Raw genomic sequence first — 24,371 nt, 5'->3', positions numbered from 1 at the left:
GTTTTTGTTTGTTTAATTCTTCGTCTATAGTGCTAGAGAAGAACCTAGGACTTCATGCGCACTGTGCCATCACTCCATCGCTAAGCTGTGTCTCCAGCCCTCACTAGCCTCACTCTAACTCACAAAAGCCTTAAACTTGAGATTCTCCCACTTCAGCTTCACAGTTGCTGGGTTTATACCTGCAATAACAGGCCAGGCTGACAACTCCAGTTTTGTTCTTTGAGGCAGGGTCATGCTTTGTGACTGTGGTTGGCTGGGAATTTGCTGGGTGGACCAGGCTGGCCTTGAGATATCAAAGCAGTCCTGCCTCGGCCTCCCTAGGAGTACGGGATTAACAAATTCTGTTTCTGTGTATACTTCCTCTTTTCCAATGTGATTCTGCTGTACTATAATCTGGAAGAATTAGATACATATATTCATTTGGCACTTTTTTTTTAATGGCCTGTTCTTTTCCAGGCATAAACTAGACATTTGCTGATGTATATTGATTTTCAAAAGACCAAGTAAAAATACAAGAAAATTAAAATGCAATTTCTCCTGATAAGTTGATCACCCTTTCAGGCTGTTACTCAGGAACTACTTTCTGATTTTGTTCATTTGTTCCTTGAGACAGACTCTTGATGTGTAGCCCTGGGTGCAGCTCAATATGTAGACCAAACTGGCCTTGAACTTGTGATCCTCCTGCCCCGCCTTCCAAATGTAGGGTTATAGGCATGCTCACTAAGGGGCTGGCTTCTTGTAGGATGAGTTAAAGGGACAGTAAGATGGCTTAGTTGGCAAAGGTTCTTGAGTCAATCTATCCTGATGATTCCCCAGCAGCCGTGTGAAGTGGAAGGAGGAACTGGCACTACAAAGTTGTCCTTTCACCTCCACACACACTGTGGCATGCATGGATCTATGAGCTCACACACAGAGACTCAAAAAAATTCAACAATTTTCAGTTGATGGTGATGGTTCCTGCTTATAATCCCAGCACTTGGGAGACGGAGGCTTGAGGGTCAGGAACTCAAGGTTATCCTCTGCTACATAGTAGATCAAGAGACTTTATCTTTAAAAAAAAGAAAAAAAGTTCTCAAAAACAGACAGAAACAGAATCAACAAATATGCAGAGTTGTTGAGTCTTTTTAACCATCTCTCAATGCATCCTTCTTATATTCAAGAATTCTCTATAATGGAGCACTATTCTGCCATTTAGGAAAACAAGACCAGGCTGGGTGTGGTGGCTCACTGCTTGTAATCTCGGTACTCGGGAGGCAGAAGCAGGTAGATCTCTGTGAGTTTGAGACCAGCCTGGGCTACATAGTAAGTTCCAGAACAGCCAGGGTTATGTAGAGACCCTGTCTCCAAAAAAAAAAAAAGAAAGAAAAATGAGACCATTCCATATATACTAGTTTATTTTACTTTATAACAATGGTTCTCAACCTTCCTAATACTGCAGCCCTTTAATACAGTTCCTTATGTTGTGAGACCCCCAACTGTAAATTATTATTGCTTCATAATGGTAATTTTGCTACTATTATGAATCATAATGTAAATGTTTTTGGAGATAGAGGTTTGTCAAAGAGGTCGTGACCCACAGGTTGAGAGACACTACTCTATAACGTTTGTGGTTTGTTAAATAACTAGGGTATAAATTAGTAAGCTATCATTCTTACTTCAGTTGAGGGGAATGGCAATAAAGATACATACTTATATAAGCACAGAATATTTTGAAAGGGAACTTGGATCTTGAACTGTAGGTAAGAGAAAGGACTTTTGTTCCTTTTAAATATTTAAATGTGTGCTTCACTGATTCTAAAAATTTAGTTAAAAATTAAGAAAGATGGCTAGGAATAGTAGCACATGCTTTTAATCTCAGTACTGAGGAGACTGAGGCAGGCAGATCTCTGGGAGTTTTGGGCCAGCCTGGTCTACATAGTGAGATCCAGGACATCCAGTGCCACATAGAGAGACCCCATCTCAAACAAACAAACAACAACAAAAATTAAGCAAGATGACTCAGTGAGTTGAGTCATTTGCTCTCAAGCCTATCAACTTGCATTCAATCCCTGGGACCCATATGGTGGAAAAAAAAACCAATTCCAGTAAATTGTCCTCTGGCCTCCACACGTGCACTGAGACACACACACACACACACACACACACACACACACACACACACACACACACACAGAGTGATATAATTAAACATTTTTTTAAGTACAAATGATAGGCATCATGGGATAGCATATGTTTGTGATGCTAGCATTTGGTAACCTGAGGCAGGAATATCACTAGTTTAAGGCTAGCCTCATTTATACAGTCAGTTTTAAGCCAGTTTGGACTACATAGGGGGACCCTGTCTCAATAAATAAATAAAATGTCCTATGGTACATTTTTAATTTTTAAAATGTATTTATTTTTTAAATTTGTATTTTATGTATATAGGGATTTTGCCTGCATGTATATCTGCACCACTTGCATGCCTGGTGCCTGTGGAGGCCAGAAGAGGAACTGTAACTGGAGTTACAGATGGTTATGAGCTACTTTGTAGATGCTGGGAATTGAGTGAAGATCCTCTGAAAGAAGAGCCAGGGCTCTTATCCACTGAGTCATCTCTTCAGCCTCCTCAACAAAGAGGAGTAATATATAAATATTACTATAAATATATCGAGTTATACTTTAAGATCGTTATTGAAATTAGAAGTACTTTCTCCTTTTAGTTAGCAGTAGTCCATATTTTCAGACAGACTAAACGATTATTTATTCCCCTGAATAGAAAAGCTATCATCCTGGGCATGATGGCACATAGCATTAATCTCAGGACTGAATAGGCAGAGACAGGCAGATCTCTGTACATTGGAGGCAAGCCTGATCTACTACATAGCAAGCAAGTTCCAGGCCACCAGCCAGGGTTACATGGTGAGACCCTGCCCCCCCCATAAATAAATAAATGAACAAACAAATAAATTCACATGCTCAGGTTCCTTGTCATACTTGAGCACCCACAAAAGTTCCTCAGTGCTGCCTCCAACTGCCAAGGAACATGGTGGAAGAAAAGCTGACAGGAAGCCTTTGGTCTGAGAAATATGTGTGGGTTTTTCTGCCTTCAGGTGGCCAGTAAGGCTGAGGAGAACCTGCTCTTGGTGCTGGGGTCAGACATGAGTGATCGAAGAGCTGCAGTCATCTTTGCAGATACTCTCACGCTCCTGTTTGAGGGTGAGCCCCTTTCTCTACTCTAGGGAGACCAAAGATACTTTCTTCTGACATCTGCACCCTGGCCCTTCCTGTCCCTCTACTCAGGTGTGTTTTATCCAATCCTGTGGTTTTCTGTGTGCTCATTTATTGCATAACCAGTTTCCAGATTAGTATCTGATTAGCCAGATTGGAGTCCCCCAGAACTTTTAACCTCCCTAGCCCTCAAGACCCAAACTCTAAAAAAAAATAAATTTAACCTAAAATAAATCACTAGGAAGGTGATCTGTTCTAAAGATCCTGCTAGAGAAAACAGCTTTACTATGACTTCTCAAGTGCCTATTCATATACCAATCACTGTTTATATTTAATACATTTTCTTAGTATCATTAAACAACAACTAGAACTATCCATTCCAAATAGTGAGGTAGCTGAGAGGGATTGAGTTAGACCTAAGTTAATCTTCGAAGGGGAAAGGAATTTATTTTATGAAAAAATATGTGGAGTCCAACTCTCACTTCCTTCTAGGGATTGCCCGAATTGTGGAAACCCACCAACCCATAGTGGAGACTTACTATGGTCCTGGGAGACTCTATACCCTGATCAAATACCTTCAAGTAGAATGTGACAGACAGGTGGAGAAGGTGGTGAACAAGTTCATCAAGCAGAGGGACTACCACCAGCAGGTGAGCAGAGGAAACGTCCTGCAGTTTGAGAGCAGCTTTAGTCAGGACACTCTAAACCAGAAGACATGAAAATAAAGTACCTGCTGGGGAAGGAAAGATGCTGAAGGTACACTGTCCTGCACCTTAACACCAGGGAGACCATGGAATGCACAACAGTGCCCTCTAGTGATGCCAAGAGGAGTTTTCTCTCCTAGGATACTACTGAGTGTCAATTATTAATAATTTGTTTTGAATTTCACCTTAGTTCCTTTTTTCTTTTTGAAAGATTTATTTATTTATTTATTATGTATACAGTGCTGTGTCTGCATGGCCAGAAGAGGGCACCAGATCTCATTACAGATGGTTGTGAGCCACCATGTGGTTGCTGGGAATTGAACTCAGAACCTCTGGAAGAACAGCCTGTGCTCTTAACCTCTGAGCCATCTCTCCAGCTCTCACCTTAGTTCCTTATGGCTTCCTTTTTTAGAACTGTTTTCCATATCTATAAGCTCAGGAAATGAAAGTAGCACATAAGAATAGGAATGACGAGCTGGGCTTGGTGGTACATGGCTGAAATCCCAGCAGTTGGGAGGCTGAAGCAGCAGGATCACCATTATTTTGAGGCCAACCTGGACTACATAAGGACATCCAGTCCAGCCTGAGTTACGTAAGTCACTGTCTCAGAAAAAAAAAAAAAAAAAAGGCCAGATAGATTGGCTCATGTCTATAAGCAAAACCCCAGACCAGGAGACTAGACAGTAGTCCACGAGAATGTCATTAGCACTACTCTTTTTTTTAAGACTTATGGTTTTTTATTTTCTCTGTATGTATGTTTTGACTCTATGTATGTATGTATGTGCAGCATGTACATGCTTAGTGCTCATGGAGGCCAGAAAAAGGCACTAGATTCCTTGGGTTGAAGTTACAGATGGTTGTTGGCCACCATATGGGTTCTGGGAACCAAATCCTAATCCTCTACAAGAGCAGCCAGTGCTCTTAACCAATAAACCATTGCACCAGCCCCTAGCATTACTTTTAAATGTAATAACAAGGGCCAGAGAGATGGCCCAGTGCTTAAGAGCATTTGCTGCTCTTCTAAAGGACCTGAGTTTGATTCCAACGCTCCCATTGTGGCTGACAACCATCTGTGACTCCAGTTCCAGAGGATTTAAAGCCCTAGTTGGCTTCCATAGGCAGTGCATACAGTACACATACATACATGCAGGTAAAACATCTGTACACAAAAGTAAAAATTAAATAAGTAGCTAGGCGGTGATGATTCATGCCTTTAATCCCAGCACTTGGGAGACCGAGGGAGGCAGATCTCTTGAGTTCAAGGCCAGCCTGGTCTACAAAGTGAGTTATAGGACAGCCAGGGCTATACACAGAAACCCTGTCTTGAAAAAACCAAAACAAAAATTAAATAAGTTTAAACAGAAATAAGCAACAGTACCTAAACCAAAAACAAGTCTTTGTCTAGAAAGTCTACCACTAGCTTGAAAGAAAAGTAAGCCTAGTTGGTAACGTGAAGCTTAGCCTTATAGGCTAGAATGACCAATGGGAGGCAGAAATACTGTTCTGATTTCTGTGGTGTTTTGCAGTTCCGGCTTGTCCAGAGTAACTTGATGAGAAATTCTGCAACAGAAAAAATTGAACCAAGGTAATAAGTCTTCAGCCTGTAATTGTTGCAATTACTATTTACATCTAGTCTAGAGACTATTTTGTTAAAATGTGGTTTTACTTTTAATTTTTTTGTTTTGTTTTTTTTTTTGTTTGTTTTGTTTGTTTGTTTGTTTTGAAACAAGGTCTCTCTATGTGCTTTCCTGGAACTCTCTATGTAGACCAGGCTAACCTTGAACTCACAGAGATCTACCTGCCTCTGCCTCCCAAATGCTGGGATTGAAGACCTGTGCCACCATGCCCACAGTTATTTTATTTACTTTTTTAAAAGATTTATTTATTTTTATTTTATGTGCATTGGTGTTTTGCTTGCATGTATGTCTATGTGAGGGTGTTGGATCCCCTGGACCTAAAGTTATAGTTATGAGCTGCCATGTAGGTGCTGGGAATTGAACTTGGGTCCTCTTGAAGAGCAGCCAGACTCATAGCAATCCACCTGCCTCAGTCTTCCAAGTGCTGAGATTACAGGCATAAGCCACCAATTTCCAACTCTTATCAATTTCTCCTAATAGAAGATACTATGCAAAAATATCTATATACCACATGTAGTTAATAAAGAATAATAGATCACTGGCTGAGGATATCTTACCTAGTATGCACAAAACCTAGTAGTACCACATAAAAACAAGCATGATGGTTCATGTCTATAATATAGCACCCCAGAAGGTACAGACAGGAGGATCAGTGTTGTTCGAATCCTAAATGGTCTTATAATAAAAACCCAGGAGCCAGATATGGGGTAAATGCTGAAAGACCAAAGAGACAAAGGAACAAACTGCTAGAGAAACTTCTCACCACTACTGAATCCTCAGGCCAAAAGGGAGGCGAGATCCTGTCTCCACAAATCCTCAGGCTGAATGCCTCTGAGTCCTCAACTGAAAAGGCACCAAATTCCTGTCTCCTCCTTCCATATTCCTTTCTTCTCCCAGCCATATCACTTCCTGTCTCAACCTTCCTCGTGCTGAGATTAAAGGCGTGTAACCCCCAAGTCTCAGGATTAAAGATGTGCTACCACTGCCTGGCTGTTTTTCTTTTAGAGTGGATTAATCGTGTAGTCTAGGGTGGCTTTGAACTCAAAGACATCCAAACAGATCTCTACATCTTGAGTGCTAGGGATTAAAGGTGTGTGCCACCACTGCCTGGCTTCTATGTTTAATCTAGTGGCTGGCTCTGTCCTTTGATCTTCAGGCAAATTTTATTTGTGAGAGTACAAACAAAATGTCACCACAGATCAGAAGTTCAAGGTCATAGTCAGCTAAATAGTGAATTCAAGGCTAGTCTGTACTACATGAGACCCTATCTCAAAGACAAAATTAGGGATTGGAGAGATAGCTCAATGGTTAAGAGCATCTACTGCTCTTCAGAGGATCCAAGTTTGGTTTCCAGCACCCAGATCAGTGGCTCACAATCACCTGTAATTCCAGCTCCAGGAAATCCAACATCTTTTGAAATCTGTGGACACCTGCACCTACCCAGATATACATATACACACATGATTAATATTTTTTCTTAATTAGAGGGCTGGAGAGATGGTTCAGCAGTAAAGAGCACTAGCTATTCTTCTAAATGGCAGCTTACAACTATCTGTAACTACAGTTCCAGGGGTTCCAACACCCTCTCTGCCCTCTGCAGGCACTGCATGCTCTTGTTGAGTAGACATTCTTGTGGGCAAAACACCCATACACATAAAATAAACTTTTTAAAATTTTTTTGTTTTTGTTTTTGAAAGACAATTGTGTATACAGTCTTCTGCCTGCATGTATACCTGCAGGCCAGAAGAGGGCACCAGATCTCATTATAAATGGTTGTGAGCCACCATGTGGTTGCTGGGAATTGAACTCAGGACCTGTGGTAGAGCAGCCAGTGCTCTTAACCTCTGAGCCATCTCTCCAGCCCCTTTAAATGTTTTTAATTTAAAAAATTAAATTAAAAAAATTTTACTGTGTACATATTATACCCCAGATACTGGTTCCTATGCTAGCAAGGTGACCAAAATCAGATCTAATTCCTTTCTTATGGCATTGATAGTCTATCAAATTGATAGTAATTGTCCTAGTTTGCTTTCTGTTTTTATGATAAACACCAATAACCAAAACCAACTTGGGGTGGGGAAGTTATTTGTCTTACATGTTCCAATCACGGTCCATCATCGATGGAAGTCAGCACAAAAACTCAAGCAAGCAGGACCAATAGCAGAGACTATGGAGTGCTACTTACTAGTGTGTTCTTCATAGCTTGCTATTTTTCTTTGTTATACATCCTAGGACCACCTCTCAGGGATAGCACCACCTGCCCAGGGTTCTGAGCCCTCCTACACTAGTTATTAATCAAGAAAATGCCTCACAGACTTGCCTGTAGGCCAATCCTATAAAATCATTTTCTCATTTGAGGTTCCTTCTTCCCAGAAGACCCTAGCTCATGTTAAATTGATTAAAAAAAGAAAGAAAGAAAGAAAGAAAATAGAAAGACAGAAAGAAAGAAAGAAAGAAAGAAAGAAAGAAAGAAAGAAAGAAAGAAAGAAAGAAAGAAGGAAAACTAACTAGCAGCTGCACAGTGGTGATGCACACCTTTAATCCCAGCAGTCAGGAGGCAGAGGTAGACAAATCTCTGAGTTCAGGCCAGCCTGGTCTACAGAGTGAGTTCCAGGACAGCCAGAACTACACAGAGAAACCCTGTCTTGAAAAGCCAAAACAAAAAACCTAACCAGCATAATAATGATAGCTAACACATATATAATGTTGATTGTATGCTAGTCATTGCTATAAGCACTTAACAAATATTAAACCACTTTCTTCAAGGTATGTTAACCTCTACACTACTGGCATTTTGGCTAGATAGTTTTGGGGTTTTTGTTTTTGTTTTGTCAGGAACTGTCCTGTAAACTATGAGATAGATAGCAGCATCCCTATCTCTAGCCACTGTACTGTGGGAGACTATGAGAGGCCAGCTCCCACCTTTTCCCACCTATTCTATGGTTATTAGGAGGAGGAGAGAGCAATAAGAAATATTAGTTAGAAAGATAGCGAAGAGGAGAAAGACAGAAACACAGGATAACTTAGGGAGGACCTGGGTTAATACTCAATGGCCTTTTCTGTTTATTCAAAAGGGCTTTTTATAACAATGCCCCTTGCTAGATCAAAGCACACTGCACAGCCAAGTGTAGACCCTTCCAAACACCTGATAACCACTCCCATGGTCAAATCATCACCTTATGCAGCCCTGCTGGGTAAAGCAAGCTCAGATTCTCAGACTCTAAGTAAATTCTCACTAGGAAACCTGTGGGTCTCCACTATAGTCCCCTGGGGGGTGCAAAATTGGTAGTAAATCACTGATTTAATTTATAACTCTTTTCACATGAATAAACTAAAGCCTAGAGATGCTAAATGACTTGACCAAGATAATAAAGCTAGGGGCTGGATAGATGGCTCAGAGGTTAAGAGCACTGGCTGCTCTTCCAGAGGTCCTGAGTTCAATTCCCAGCACCCACATGATGGCTCACAACATCTGTAGTGAGGTCTGGTGCCCTCTTCTGGCCTGCAGGCATACATGCATGCAGAACACTTTATACATAATAAATAAACAAATCTTTGAAAAAAGATAAAGCTAGAAAATGGCAGAAATAGAATCTAGAATAGAAGCAGTTTAGTTCTAGAATATGCGCTCTTAACCACTGGGGTGTATGAAGTGTAAGGTTCAAGACAGCATGTCATGAGGGATAATCAAATGTGGTCAAGTTTCAGGAATTCTTCCTGAGGAAGTGGCCATAGGCCTGAGACTGGAAGAGTGAATTGGAATAAAAGGAAGAGTATCCCAGATAGCATAAGGAGAGTATGTGCAAAATATTGGAGAGAGCCTAAAATAAGATGAATATTAGGGGGTCATTACAGAATCAGCCCCAGGTCATGTATCAGTAATGGAGAACTGTGGAAAGTGTATGACCAGATTGATGTTTTGGCCAGTACTTCTCAGTGTGTGAAGGGAGTTTGTATATATAATGGAGATCAGGTTCATCTTCTTGTTCATGTGATGTCAGTGGTTCTAGTAAAATTCACTGAATGGGTCATTCATTCCTCCATTCAATCGTCTTAGCAGTCTCATAAAAAATCACTCCTGAGGCAGAGGCAGAGGTAGGAGGATCTCATGAGTTTGAGACCAGCCTGGTCTATGGAGTGAGGTCCAGGCTAGCCAAGGCTACATAAAGAGATCCCCGTGTTTAAAAAAATAAAATCAGTGACTGCCTGGACTCTCAATTCTGTTCCATTTATACATTTCTCTTTACACTAGTAATGCATAGTCTTGACTAGTATAGCTTTGGGGGGTGTGTGTGTACATGTGCTCAAGTGCATGTTGTGTGTGTGTTTATATGTGTGAGTCCCCAGGCCGAGGAGACTTTGGGTATCCTATTCTGTCACTCTCCTCATCTTCTGCTCCCCACCTCACTCACTGAAGACCCAGTCTATCACTGGACTGAAGCTTGCTGTTTCAGGGAGGCTGGTTGGCCTGGCTTCTTTTCTTTTAAACGTAGGTGCTGGGGTTCCAACTCGGGTCCTCATTTTGTGCAGCAAGCACTCTTACCCAGTGAATTCAGGAAGTTCAAATCCTCAAATTTTGTTTTCTCAGGATTGTTTTGGCTGTTCACTGAAATAGATGGTTTAATGGTGTGTCCTAAAATCTCAAGGTTCAATTTAAAATTAGGGAAGAATATTTTCTTTCACATAAGCATAGATAATTTTCATATTAGAGGTAAATGATTCAGGTACTGGCAAGTGAAAAATATGGTTGAATCTGGGAATAGTGCCACACACCTTTAATCCCAGCACTCGGGAGGCAGGGGCAGGCGGATCTCTGTGAGTTCGAGGCCAGCCTGGGCTACAGAGTGAGTTCAAGGGCAGCTAGGGCTATATAGAGAGACTGCTAAAAAAGAAAAAGAAAGTGTGGTTGATAGCTGTCTCCATAACAAGGCAGCCATCAGGCAGAACTATCCTTATGTACCTGGGTTAGGAGGAGAGAGTCTGTGTTTACCTTGTAGCCCTTCCATTTATAGGAATAGAGTGTTCTTATTCCCTCTGTTCTTTGTCTCAGGGAGCTGGATCCTGTCCTGACTGAGGTCACCCTGATGAATGCTCGAAGTGAGCTGTACTTACGCTTCCTCAGGAAGAGGATCAGTGCAGATTTTGAGGTGGGGGACTCCATGGCTTCAGAAGATGTAAAGCAAGGTAAAACATATTTCTCGTACTGGGTGGGAGGGCTGGCATAAGCTGTTGGCACTGTCTTGTCATAGCCAAGCCATAGAGCTCTTAATAAGGAAACCACTGAATCTCTGGACAAAATGGCCTTTAGTGAAAATGTTCAGTGTGCCACATTTTAGAAATGGACTGGAATTTTGAGGCTTCTAAACACTTCATATAAAGGCAAGTAAAACTGATGTCCATTCATTTCTTACACTTTTCTCTATGCCAGCCCTCATTTATAGTTAGGCTTAGGAAATGTGTGCATATAAATGTCTAAATAGTACAAAAGAGTTGTTTACCGTGAACTTAGAAATGACAAGTGTTCTGAAACTGGATTGTAGCCATTGTTGCACAAATACAGTAAGTTGCTAAAGATCATTAGGTCATACACATACAGTGGTGAATTCTGTGGACTGGAAGTTACACCTCAGTAAACTTAAGAATATAGTAAAACAGGACATGGAAGTACACGCCTCTAGTTCCAGCAGTGAGTTATGTAGCAAAACCTTTCTCAAAAAAGAAAAAATAAGCTGGACATGGTGGTACACGTTTGATTGCAGTACTCTGGAGGCAGAGGCAGGCAGATCTTTGAGTTTGAGGCCTTGTCTCAAAAGAGGAGTGGGAGAATATATATAATATAGAGAAAGTCTTCCACCCTGTCCCAGTCTTCAAGCTCTACCACTCACAATTTTTGAAGAGAAAGATAGCATTGAAAAAAACAATTTTTTGCTGGAAAGATGGCCCAGGCATTAAGAGTAATGGCTGCTCAAGAGGACTGGGTTTAGTTCCTTGCACCCACAGGGACGCTCAAACTGCCTCTAACTCCAGTTTCAGGGGATCCAGCACCCTTTTCTAGTGTCTATGGGCACCAAGCACATACATGGTGCACAGACACACATGTAGGTAAAACACTTATACACATAAAATAATAAAAGCAAAAAATTTTAAATAACATGTCTGGCCAAATAAATAAAAATTTTTAAAAAGATGGCCTACAGTTCAATTTCATTTGCATATAAACTTTTCAGGTTTTCTTGGGGTTTTTTGTTTTTGTGAGACAGGGTTTCTTTGTGTAGCCTTGGCTGTCCTAGAACTCTGCTCTGTAGACCAGGCTAGCCCTGAACTCACAAAAGTTTGCCTGCCTCTGCCTCCAGAATGCTTCGATTAAAGGTGTGCACCACCACCACCCAGCTGGTTTTCTTATTTTCATTATTGTTGTTTTGAAGTGTATCTCATTGTGTTATCCAGGCTGATCTCAAGAAATCATCTCACCCCAACTTCCCAGTAGATTTTACTACAGGCATATGTATGTACATGCCAGGTATTGTGATACATACCTGTATAGTCCCAGCTACTCAGAATGCTGAGGTAGGAGAGTTACTTGAGCCCACAGTGAAACTGATCATCATAATAGAGACCCTGCTCAAAAAAAAAAGATGACTACTGAATTCCTATTGGGTATCTCCAGGGTATCCAGTAGGGGCCCTGGAGACTCATGTAGTATTACCTACATTCTTTGTGACTTATGCCAATAAAACATGGCAGGGGTGTTACTTAATCTGTTTAAAGGGAATTATGTATTTATTTGGAGTTAGGTACTTATCAGTGTCAATAACAACCACCACTATTCAGACCGATGTTGTATAGCATAGTAGTCACCAGTTGCATATGAGTGACTATTAAAACTTAACTAATCTTTTTTTAAAGATCTATTTATTCATGTATTTTATGTATATGAGTGCTCTGTCTTCATGCGAACCAGAAGAAGGAATCAGATCCCATTACAGATGGTTGTGAGCCACCATGTGGTTGCTGGGAATTGAATTCAGGACCTCTGGAAGAGCAGTAAAGGGCTTTTTTTTTTTTTTTTAAAGATTTATTTATTTATTATGTATACAGTGTTCTGTCTGCATGTATCCCTGCATGACAGAAGAGGGCACCAGATCTCATTACAGATGGTTGTGAGCTACCATGTGGTTGCTGGGAATTGAACTCAGGACCTCTGGAAGAACAGCCAGTGCTCTTAACCTCTGAGCCATCTCTCCAGCACCCAGTAAAGGGCTCTTAACAGCTGAGCCAACTCTCCAGCCCCTGAAATTAAAATTTAAAGTTAAGTCAGGCACGATGGTCCACTCCTTTAATCCCAACACTTGGAGGCAGAGACAGGTGGCTGTCTGAGTTCAAAGCCAGCTTGATCTACAGAAGAGTTCCAGGATAGCCAGTGATACACAGGGAAACCCTGTTTTAAAAAATAAGTTAAAATTTTAAAGTTCAAATTAAAATTCAAAAAAAAATTTAAAACTTGGTCCTTAGCCACATTTGAAATTTCAAGAGTGGCCTGAAGCTACACATGGTGGCACACTCTGGTAATGCTAGTGTTTGGCTGACCTGAACCAGCAAGTCATTCTTTAGTGATAGGGTCCTGAGAAGTAAGATGCAGGGGATTGGAGATAAAGAGGACAGATCAGGTAGGAGATCTTGCATGAAGTATTCTTATGCCAAGCAAACTTATTAAGAAGTACCTCGTCGCCAGGCGGTGGTGGCGGCGCATGCCTTTAATCCCAGCACTCGGGAGGCAGAGGCAGGTGGATCTCTGTGAGTTCAAGGCCAGCCTGGTGTACAGAGTGAGATCTAGGACAGGCACCAAAGCTACACAGAGAAACCCTGTCTCGAAAAACCAATAAAAAGTACCTCATCTTGTGTACTATTTCCAGGGGAGAAATGGGAGGAAGTCAGCAGAAACAGTGAGTTCTAGGCAAGCCAAGGGTTACAAAGTGAGACCTGTCTCAAACCAAAACCAAAACCAAGTCAGGGGAGTTGGCAATCCCATCCTGGGAGACGGAAACAGGGAATCCTGAGAGCAAACTGGCTAGCCAAAGTAGAGCTCAGCAAGAGACACTGCTTTATTATGTAAGGTGGAGAGCAACTGAAGACAATCAATATGAATGTTGGGACTCCACATATGTGAACATACATGCATGTGCACCTACCACATGCATCCATAGACATGTGAACATACATACATGAAAAGAAAAAAGTCAAGGCAGGACATCCACCCCCACACCCCCTTAGCAAAGTCTTGCTATATAACCCCGGGTAGACTCAAACTTGTGGTGGTACTTCTGTCTCAGCCAAGTGTTTGAGGGCTGGGCTGATTCAAAGCTTTCTCTGAGGCTCTAATGTGTGGAAAAGGAACATGCTTGGCAGTATGCTTGGCAGAGCTGGTTATGTACTGGGGCCTGGGCCTTGGGGGACCTGTGGCTTTGGATCCTGAGAACTCAGCTATTCTATTCTATGGGGCTATAGCCATCAGTCTTGAATTCAAAGAGTTCTGCCTGCCTGCCTCTGGCTCCCGAGTGCTGGGATCAAAGGTGTGCGCCACCACCACTCAGCTTACACTGTGATTTTAATCATGGAAAATATGAATCTGTTTGGAACAAAAACTAGAAGAGAACTTGAAAAATGAAAAACATTGCTGTTTCCCTTGGGGGAAAAAAAGTGAATGTTCCTTTCTTGGCTGTCCCCTAGAGCACCAGAAGTGCCTGGACAAACTCCTCAATAACTGCCTATTGAGCTGTACCATGCAGGAGCTAATTGGCTTCTATATTACCATGGAGGAGTACTTCATGAGGGAGACTGTCAATAAGGTAGGACATTAGGATACCTCTTGCACATAGAGCTTCCTGTCCAAGAAGCCAGGCTAAATGAAATGGCTGAGACCTTTATATTTTTTGGTCCTGCGTTGAGAGTACTTTTCACTACAGACTAGGTAGCACTGCTGTGTGTAATAGGACATCTCTGGAGTTGTCATGCTCTTCACATTTCCAGCTGGGTCTTTCCCAAAGATTATAAAAGAACAGCTCAGCTTCCCATGGAGCCTTCTTGTTCCCTGCCTCCCTGCAGGTATATGGGTAGGATCTCTCCTATGTCTGACATCCCAGGTAATGGATATCACCAAGGCAAAGTCCCCAAATACTAAGTTTTCTAATGTAGTGATCATTAGGAAGTAAGGTGGGTTTTTTGTTGTTGTTTTGTCAAGGTATATAAAAGGGTGCAGAGACTGGGCTAGTATAAACAGAACTATCTAGAACATGTAGAACTGGGATACTCACTGAGAGCTTTGCCTTTTGTCAGGCTGTGGCTCTGGATACCTATGAGAAGGGCCAGTTGACCTCCAGCATGGTGGATGATGTCTTCTACATTGTTAAAAAGTGCATTGGGCGAGCTCTGTCCAGCTCTAACATCGACTGTCTCTGTGCCATGATCAACCTTGCCACCAGAGAGCTGGAGGCTGACTTCAGGTACTGTTGACTCCCTTCTGCTTTTGAGGCATAAAAGTTCTAGTTGTATTTGATTCTTCAGTCTCATCTGTTTCTTTTCTTTTTTCATTATGGGTCAAATTCATTTCTAAACAAGATTAAACTAGCTGGGCATGATGGCACATGCCTTTAATCCCAGCACTTGGGAGGCAGATGCAGGTGGTTCTCTGAGTTTGAGGCTAGCCTGGTCTACAGAATGAGTTCCAGGACAGCCAGGACTCAGGGAAATCCTGTCTCAAAAAAACAAACAAAAATACAAGTTCCTGCCAGGCGGCAGTGGCACATGCCTTTAATTCCAGCACTCAGGGGGCAGAGCCAGGCGGATCTCTGTGAGTTTGAGGCCAGCCTGGTCTACAGAGTGAGATCCAGGACAGGCACCAAAACTTCACAGAGAATCCTTGTCTTGAAAAAAACAAAACAAAACAAAACAAAAAGCCAAGCTCCTATTCTAATACAACATCTTTAGCTTGGAGCAACTATCCATCAGCCTTAAATGCATAACTTCTTTTACTTAACCTAATTCACTAAAGTATGTTGGAGGTGTCATTACCCTCAGAACCAAAAGAAAAGCATGTTGTTTAGATAAAAAGCAGTAGTTATAAATACATAGTTTCCATTTCTAACTCAGAGATCCACCTGTCTCTGCCTCCTTAGTGCTGAGATTAAAGGCGTGTGCCACCATGCCCAGTTCAGCCCCCCAATATTTAATTATATAAAATCCTTGATATAGGGCAGATGAAATGGCTCAGCAGGTAAAGATACTTGCTGCTAATGCTAAGCCTGATGACCTGAGTTTACTCTTCAGTACCCACATAGTGGAAGAGATAAACCAGCTCCTGCAAGTTCTTCCCTCAGCTCCACAAATGTGCTGTAGTGTGTCCCCCTCACACAAAGTCAATATTGATTTTAAGAAAACTGATATGGGAACTGTGCTTTCTGTTGTGTAGATGAGGCTTAGAGAGATTATATCCTTTGTCATGGGTCACATACCTCTTAAGAAGTAAAAGAGAAAATCTAGTATTGACTTGACTCAAAATGTTTTTTCAACTCCTCATGGTACTGCTTTTCACTAAGCTCTACTCTCTCCCCTTTGCTGAAGCTCAGCAGTAATAACTGAGAGCCTGATGAGGAAGTAAGCATTAGCTCAAACCCCAGTGACACTGTCAGAACCATCCTAGACATTGTCGTTGTTGGAGAAGAGTGGGGTCTACCCCAAAAGAGCAGCTGGTACTGTTGAGTCAGGGTAGTGCACAGTCAGGACAAATCTCTGTCACCTGCCAGTCCCGCAGCCGCTCAGACCCAACCAAGTAAACACAGAGACTTATATTGCTTACAAACTGTATGGCCATGACAGGCTTCTTGCTAACTGTTCTTAGAGCTTAAATTAATCCATTTCTATAAATCTATACCTTGCCGCGTGGCTCGTGGCTTACTGGCATCTTCACATGCTGCTTGTCATGGCGGCGGCTGGCAGTGTCTCTGTCACTCAGCTTCCTGTTCTTTCAATTCTCCTCTCTGTTAGTCCCGCCTATATTTCCTGCCTGGCCACTGGCCAATCAGTGTTTTATTTATTGACCAATCAGAGCAACAGATTTGACATACAGACCATCCCACAGCAGTAGTGGGTGCTGTTTTTGCTTCCTGTAGGCCAGGTTGAACGCTGTAACTCTGCACATGCCATTCTACCCCACAGGGATGTTCTATGTAATAAGCTGCGGATGGGCTTCCCAGCCACCACCTTACAGGACATCCAGCGTGGGGTGACGAGTGCTGTGAACATCATGCACAGCAGCCTCCAGCAGGGCAAGTTTGACACAAAAGGTATCGAGAGCACCGATGAAGCCAAGCTGTCCTTCCTGGTAGGTGGCCATCAGGCTGGCAGCTGGGTCAGGTTTTCTTAAGGGTTATTACTGTTTTGAAACAGGTTTTGTAGCCATTGCTGCATAATGAAGGATGCCCTTTGACTTCAGTCTTCCTGCTTGTACCTTTGGAGTGCTGGCCTTACAGGTGTGTGTCCTGTTTCTGCAGTGCTGGGCATGGCGCTCTCTACCAAAGGAGCCACATCCCCAGCGCCCTTGAGAGGTTGTACTACAGCCTCTTAGCCAAATTATAAAAAGCCTAAGGTGAAGACTTTTCCTCTAGAATTTAACAGAAAAGGTTGGTTTGTTTGTTTGTTTTTCAAGACAGACAGGGTTTCTCTGTGTAGCTTTAGAGGCTGTCCTGGAACTTGCTTTGTAGACCAGGCTGGCCTCGAACTCACAGAGATCTGCCTGGCTCTGCCTCCCAAGTGCTGGGATTAAAGGCGTGTGCCACCATCAGCAGGAAAACACTTTTAAGGAAAGTTCTTCCAGGTTCTGAAACCACTTCTTACCCAGGAACCTGCTCTGAGCAACCTGAAGCATACCACATACTTTTTTTTGCTTTGCTTTGCTTTTTTTACCAAAAGCCTAGGTTCCTTACTCTCCTCAGTGTTCTTCCCAAGACCCCTCTGCCAAACTGGTGAGGGGCTCTACAGTGTATGCATCCACCACAAAACCAACTCTAACATCTATGCCACACTTCTGTACTACTTTTCTAAGGAGAGGCCCATAGTCTAGATGGATACCAATCCTTTATGCCTCCCAAGTCTGCTTTTCTAGTAACTTCCTCTTTGGAACATGCTTGTAATCTCAGTATTTAGGAAGCTGAGAAAAGTGGATCATAAATTCAGGGTTATCCTGGACTACTATCAAGACTATTTCAAGGAGGGTGGGGTCATTTAGCCACACAAACAAGAGATGTAATGAAGTGGTGAGTCTTCCCATTGTGTGGTAACAGGGAAAGAGAAGCCTGAAAGGATGAAAGGATTTGTACAGGGTGGCAGCCAGTTGGTAACATACCAAAGAACACAGAAAGAAATCTGAAGTTCATAATCAGGTCTCTCTGGTACATGCTGACTTTACATGAATGGGGATAGCACTGGTGTAGATCTTTCGTGTTCCATTTTACATCACTAGACTTGAGTTTGTTACCTTAAGGCCTAGAGGCTGAAGGAAACATCCAAAGCTGAGCTGTCAGTCAACAGTCTACAGATGGATTGGATGAAGAAAATGTGTCCATGCACTTCTTAGTGCTCAGCTTCTATCAGATTCAGGTTCTTAGTCTCAGAGACATTGCTACCTTACCCTGTACAGGTAAATCACACTAACTAGTTACCAGAGAGATCCAACATGGTTGTTTTCGCTGCCCTGGCCTCATTCTGACATTGAAACATTTCCCTTGAGACAGCTGCAGTGGTTCACACCTTTAATCCCAGCACTCAGGAAGCAGAGGCAGAGGCAAACAAATCTCTGTGAGTTTGAGGCCAGCCTGGTCTACATAATTTCAGGCCAGCTAAGGTTACCTTGTCTCAAAAAAACAAAAAAAACAAAAGAAAATATTTTCTCTGGTATGAATTCTATCTATCTGGAATGTCATGGGTGTTGTCCAAAAAGAGCATCAGACTTGGTAGTATACATTGTACATTTATAACCCCCAGCACTTGGGAGGTGGAGGGGGGAGAATGAATTGAAAGATAGCCCTGTTTATTTAGAAAATTCAAAGTCAGCCTGGTATACATGAGACTTTTTTTTTTTTTTTTTTTTAGTTTTTCAAGACAAGGTTCCCAGGTCAACCGCAGCTACATATGAAACCCTATCTCAAACAAACAAGGGTCTTTGAGACCCTTGTAAAGGTGGAAGGAGAGAGCCTTACACAGTTGTCCTCTGGCTGCCATATCTGTGCTATGTCACATGCACCACACACACATCAAACTCACACCAATAATAATTTTTAATTAAAAAAGGAGCTCGCCGGGCGGCGGTGGTGCACACCTTTAATCCCAGCACTCAGGAGGCAGAGGCAGGCGGATCTTTGTGAGTTCGAGGCCAGCCTGGTCTACAGAGTGAGTTTCAGGAAAGGCGCAAAGCTACACAGGGAAACCCTGTCTTGAAAAATCAAAAAAAAAAAAAAGGAGCTCGAAGAAATGTTTACTTATAAAATGTATTACTTTTTGAGAACTTTGCCAAAAATGCCCAGCAAACACCATCAATCATGGATTAACTTACATTTTTTGTTTTGCTTGCATTCTATTATTTTTTTTTTCACATTCATTTTTTCATTTCTGGGCTCAGAAGCATTCATTGGCTTCCTGGGACCTACCACACCAAAGGTACATGTCTTGAGTAGCATCTGTCTGTTTTACTTGGTTTTTGTTCACTTGTTTGTTTTTGTGTTTTCAATGCTAGAAATTGAACTTAAGGCTTCACACAAGCCAGGCAAGCACACTGGCCACAATATATATCTCCCAATGCTTGTTGTGAGCCAGAGTCTCACCAGCTTACTCAGGCTTGCCTCGTTGCTCTGTAGCCCAGGCAGCCTTGAATGTACACCTGTCCTTCCCCAGCCTTTGAGCTGCTGGATTACTGGCACAGGCCACAAGCCTATTTGGTCTTTTGTCTCACGCCTCCTAAACCTAACCCATCTACCTTTCTAATACCTTTTCCCACCGCTTCACTTCTCCTATCCCCAAGGCTGGCCAGTGAGTGCCTTTGCTCTCATTCATTGCTCTGTGGGAACTTCCCATTTAGACAGTTTCATTGTTAGAAGACCCACATGATAATGCAAAAAGAAAAGTAGTGCTAAATGCTTGGTGACAGATTTCTAGTTTTCCCAGTTCCAAACACTTAAAATGTCATCACTCCCACCACAAAGCCTGTTTTGACATTTTGGTTGTTAACCTACCCTTTAACAGCTGAACCATTTCTCCAGCCCCACAACGCCTATTTTGTATGACACTTTGATTCATTTGGCTGTCAAAATGAATTCCCCAACTCTCCTGACATCCCATTTGCCATGAGCAGGGGATAAACCCAGTGAATCCATGTTTACAAAGGTTGTTAGTCCAAGGGAAACTCTCAAAATCAATACCATTTGAACCCAAATCCATTTTTTCTTATGACAGCTACTCTTGGTGCGCTTAAATGCCTGGGAAACACTTAGGTTGTGATCTTTATCCTTCAGCTATCATAACAGCACACTTACTTCTCTGGAAATAGTCAATGTTAGCAGGCCTGTGTTATGGCCACAGTGCCCTTACCACCCCAGTGGGAATGGCCTAAGCAGCAGTGTGACTCTCCAGTATTGACTGGATGGTGCCAACAAGGGAAGCCCTCAAAGACAGCAGACTCCCCAGTCCAAACCCCTGAGTCTGGGATTCTCCTTTCACCCTAAAATCTTTACGTTCCGCAGTCATGGCTCCTTTCTGTTCTGTCCTCCTGGGCTATGCCACCTACTAACCAGCCAGAGGCAGTGAGATTCCCCCAAATACTTTAATCCTACCACCCATAGCCTCTGTACCAGTATTCCCAGACCACAGCTGTTAGAGGCTCTAAAACATCCTGCCAGAAGCTGGACATGGTAGCATACATCTGTAATCTCAGGACATAGAGGCAGAATCCAGAGTTCAAGTCCAGCTTCATCTACATAGCAAGTTTGAGGACAGGGTAGGCTACATGAGACCCTCTTGAAATTGGGGTGGTGGTGCTGGAGAAATGGCTTATCAGTTAAGAGCATTTGCTGAGTATTTTATTTTTAACTTTTTAAAAAAAGATTTTTTTATTTTATTGTGTATAAGTGTTTTATACTGTGCATACCTGGTTTTTACAGACGTCAGAAAAGGATATCAGATCCCCTATAACTAGAGTTATGGGTGGTTGTGAGCTAAGTGGCGGTTGGGTGCTAAGAACCAAACCTGGGTCCTCTACAAGAGTAGCAATGCTCTCGTAACTACTGTGCAATCTCTGCAGGCCCCGCACTTGCTGTTCTTGCAGAAGAAGGTTCTATTCCTAGCACCAGCATGGATGGTGGTTCACAATCATCTGTAACTCCAGGTCCAGGAGTTCCAGTGCCTGCCCTCTTCTGGCCTCTGTACCAGGCATATACATGTGCATATTTATATGTGCAAGCAAAATATTCATACACATTAAAAAAAAATTCCTGCCAGGCATAGTGGCATAGGCCTGCAATTCTAGTACTTGGGGGGTAGAGGCAGGGAGTAATCCTTGCTCTAGAGGGAGTTTGAGGCCAGCCTGGACTACATGAGACTGCCTCAAGGAGGAAGGGGAGGCTGGCATATACCTTAGTGGCAGAGTACTTACTCAGCATGGCCTGTGTTTGTTTGATCCTTAGCAGCACAGGTGGGAAGAAAAGGACTAGAATAGTGAGCTAACGAGAGGCTGACAGAGTGGTGGAATGTACTCGTCGGTTAGGATGAGTGGAACACAAGCATCCTGGCTTTGTAAGTTCAGTTCAGCCATCTCCACCCTGGAGCCTTCCTTGTCTGTACTTTAGCACTTCTGTTCCCATACTGCCTTTTTTTTAGGCAGGGTTTCATAGATCTTTGGTCAGCTTCAACTCACTACGTAGCCAAGGGTGACTTGGAATTTCTGATCTTCCTGCCTTCACCTCCTGAGTACTGGAATTAAATATCTAGTTTATGCAATGCTGGAAATCAAACCCAGGGCTTTATGTGTGTTCTGTGAACATTCTACCAACTGAGCCACGTCACCCTTACTGCTTTTTTTTAATGATTTATTTATCTCTCTGTGTGTATATGTATCTGTGAGATTAAACACATGTGGGAAAGGAGGGTGTGCATGGCTTGTCATTCAGAGAGTTTTGGAGTCCTTGGAGCTGTAGTTAAAGGTATTTTTAGGTGCTGGTGTACAAACTCCAGCCCTCATGATTGTGCTGTGCGTTCTTAACTGCTCGCTGTCTCTCCAGTCCCTATCCTGCTTTTTGTGATTGCTCTTTCTATACCTAGTCTCGGAACAGGTGAGGCATGAAAGAAGGAGCCTTTAGCCCTTACTAGGGATTCATGGATTCTAATCCCAACTCCAGTGTTGAGGGCTTTCCACTTTGAATTTCTGTCTCCATCCCTGTTTCATTTTTTATCATGATTATCACTCCCTGACTTTATGTCATATATATCAGGGTTAGGAGGTTGGACCAAGGCTGGATGCTAGGAATTCAGTCCAGGGGTTTGCCCTTGCTAAGCACATTCTGTCACTAAAGTATACTGCCTGCTGTGGGGGTGGGAGGTATTTTATCTGTTTTGCTGCAGTTTTTTCCCCAGGATCTAGAACAGTGCCTGGTCTATCACAAGTGCTCATTATATATTTGCATTCTTTACCAAGGCCTGCCATCTTTGAGCCCAGGGCTTACCACATACCTGTTAGCCTGAATTGTTCTTGATCTATAAGTAACATGGAGCCTAGGTGTGTTACTTCTGCAGTCAGTGTGGTTTTGCTGCTTTGGTAGTGGGAACAGGAGAAAGCATGAGCTCACCATTCTGTCTACACCAAGATCTGAGCATCCTGCCTACTAACAGCGGTGCTGGCTTTCCTTAGCGTGTCTAAACTGAAGCTAGTACTTCTCTGAGCCACATAAAATGTAGCTGTCAGCCATTTTGGATGTCGTTGGAGTTGGCTGCAAGCCCAGTGATCAGGAAATAACATTCCTTTCTCATCATCTTCCAGGTGACTCTGAATAATGTAGAAGTCTGCAGTGAAAATATCTCAACTCTGAAGACAACTCTGGAGGTACAAGGAACATTGTCTATCAGTCTTTAGTAGACAGAGCCACTCTAGTTGGAGAAAAGGCACTGAACACCTGTCCTGAGGTGACTGAGCTTGTCTGACACACAGCCACATTTGTAAGATCTCAATGGTGATTAGCAGTTTAGCAAGGGATCTGTGGACCTGCCGGGGAAGATAACCATGGCCAAGACCTTTCATTCTGAGTCTCAGTTCTCTGTCCTATACAATGAGGTACAGATTTCCATCTCGCCCTGCTGATGGTTTGTTGAGTGCTCTCATGAAATTACAGTTGAGTATGCTTCATAAAGTACTTTTTAAAAAAATGTTTTAGGGGCTGGAGTAGTTAAGAGTATTTATTGCTCTTCCAGAGGACCCAAGATTGGTTCCCAGCACCCATATCAAGCAGCTCATAATTCCCTGTAACTCCAGCTCCTGGGTATCCAACACACTCTTCAGGCCTCCATGGGCTCACGCACGCGCGCGCACACACACACACACACACACACACACACACACACACACACACACGGCTTACATTCACCTAGGAACACATACATACACATAAATTTTTTTAAATTATGATAAAGCCTTCTATAAATAAAATAAAATAAGGTTTACCAAACCCTGCATAAAGCCAGTTGCTGTATTTTTTAAAGATATATTTTTATTATTTGTAATTATGTGTATGTGGAGTTAGAAGAATATATGCACATGAGTGCAGTTGCTCTCATAGGCCAGAGGCATCAGATCCCCCAGAGCTGAATTTACAGGCAGTTGTGAGCTGCCCCACATGGGTGCTGGGAACGAATCCAGGTCCTCTGGAAGAGCAAGAAGAGCTCTTAATCACTGAGCCATCCCTCCAGTCCCTGCTGTCACTTTTTAACAAAGGACTGCAGAGCATAGTATAAATTTCTTGGGCCTGGAAGTCAAATACTAGGATATTCAAATCTCCACTAGACCTCTAACCAGTTGTGTTGCTTTAGGCAAGCTCTGTTTTCAGTTTCCTGAGTCTCAGTTGTAAAACAGAGATAATGACCTCTTCCCATAACATTGTTGTGGAGTGAATATGATGTACTAACAGTCTCAACAAACAAAACAAGACAGCGTGGAGCAACATTGTCAAGTATTAAAGTGAGTTCCCAGAAAGGAGGAAAGCTCGGGTCCTTCCTCCAAGGTGGACACTAACCAGAGGATGCTTTGCAGCAGAGGCAAAGGGCTGCCTGTAGGAACTGGTGTGACACTGGGGTAGGCAGGTGGTTTCAGAGCTAATGTGGTTCTGAGGGAGGCCCTCAGAAAACAGGGAGACATGGACCAAGTCAGGAATTTACAATAAGGTGATACATTATACAAACAGTGCAGTGTCTGTTATACAATAAATGTTTGAATGGGATTAAAGGTGTGCACCACCGTGCCTGGCTGTTGTGTTTGGGATTGAACCCAGGGCCCTGCACATGCTAGGCTACCACTCTACCTCTAAATTCCCCCTGAATGTTAGCACTCTAGATTTTTTTTTTTTGTTTTTTTTTGTTTTTTGTTTTTTGTTTTGTTTTGTTTTGTTTTGTTTTGTTTTTCGAGACAGGGTTTCTCTGTGTAGCTTTGCGCCTTTCCTGGAACTCGCTTTGGAGACCAGGCTGGCCTGGAACTCACAGAGATCCGCCTGCCTCTGCCTCCTGAGTGCTGGGATTA

General features: G+C 42.6%; 1 protein-coding gene across 2 annotated transcripts in view; it reads left to right on the top strand.

Moving 5' to 3' along the window:
- Cog4 (component of oligomeric golgi complex 4) overlaps positions 1-24,371 on the top strand; it is a 41,067-nt gene that overhangs the window by 11,052 nt on the left and 5,644 nt on the right. For both annotated transcript variants that reach the window (XR_009379425.1, XM_059264001.1), the window contains exons 6-13: positions 3,093-3,198; positions 3,703-3,860; positions 5,441-5,499; positions 10,602-10,735; positions 14,279-14,397; positions 14,885-15,051; positions 16,763-16,928; positions 22,626-22,688. Coding sequence is in view for 1 of the 2 variants with exons in the window: in XM_059264001.1 (XP_059119984.1) it covers positions 3,093-3,198; positions 3,703-3,860; positions 5,441-5,499; positions 10,602-10,735; positions 14,279-14,397; positions 14,885-15,051; positions 16,763-16,928; positions 22,626-22,688 (972 nt within the window). In the remaining variant the exon portion in view is untranslated. The remainder of the gene's footprint in view (positions 1-3,092; positions 3,199-3,702; positions 3,861-5,440; positions 5,500-10,601; positions 10,736-14,278; positions 14,398-14,884; positions 15,052-16,762; positions 16,929-22,625; positions 22,689-24,371) is intronic.

Source organism: Peromyscus eremicus, chromosome 5 (genome assembly GCF_949786415.1).
Source record: "Peromyscus eremicus chromosome 5, PerEre_H2_v1, whole genome shotgun sequence".
NCBI classification, from domain to species: domain Eukaryota; kingdom Metazoa; phylum Chordata; class Mammalia; order Rodentia; family Cricetidae; genus Peromyscus; species Peromyscus eremicus.
Note: the sequence above shows the minus strand (reverse complement) of the source record. Positions and strands in the feature narration are given on the sequence as shown.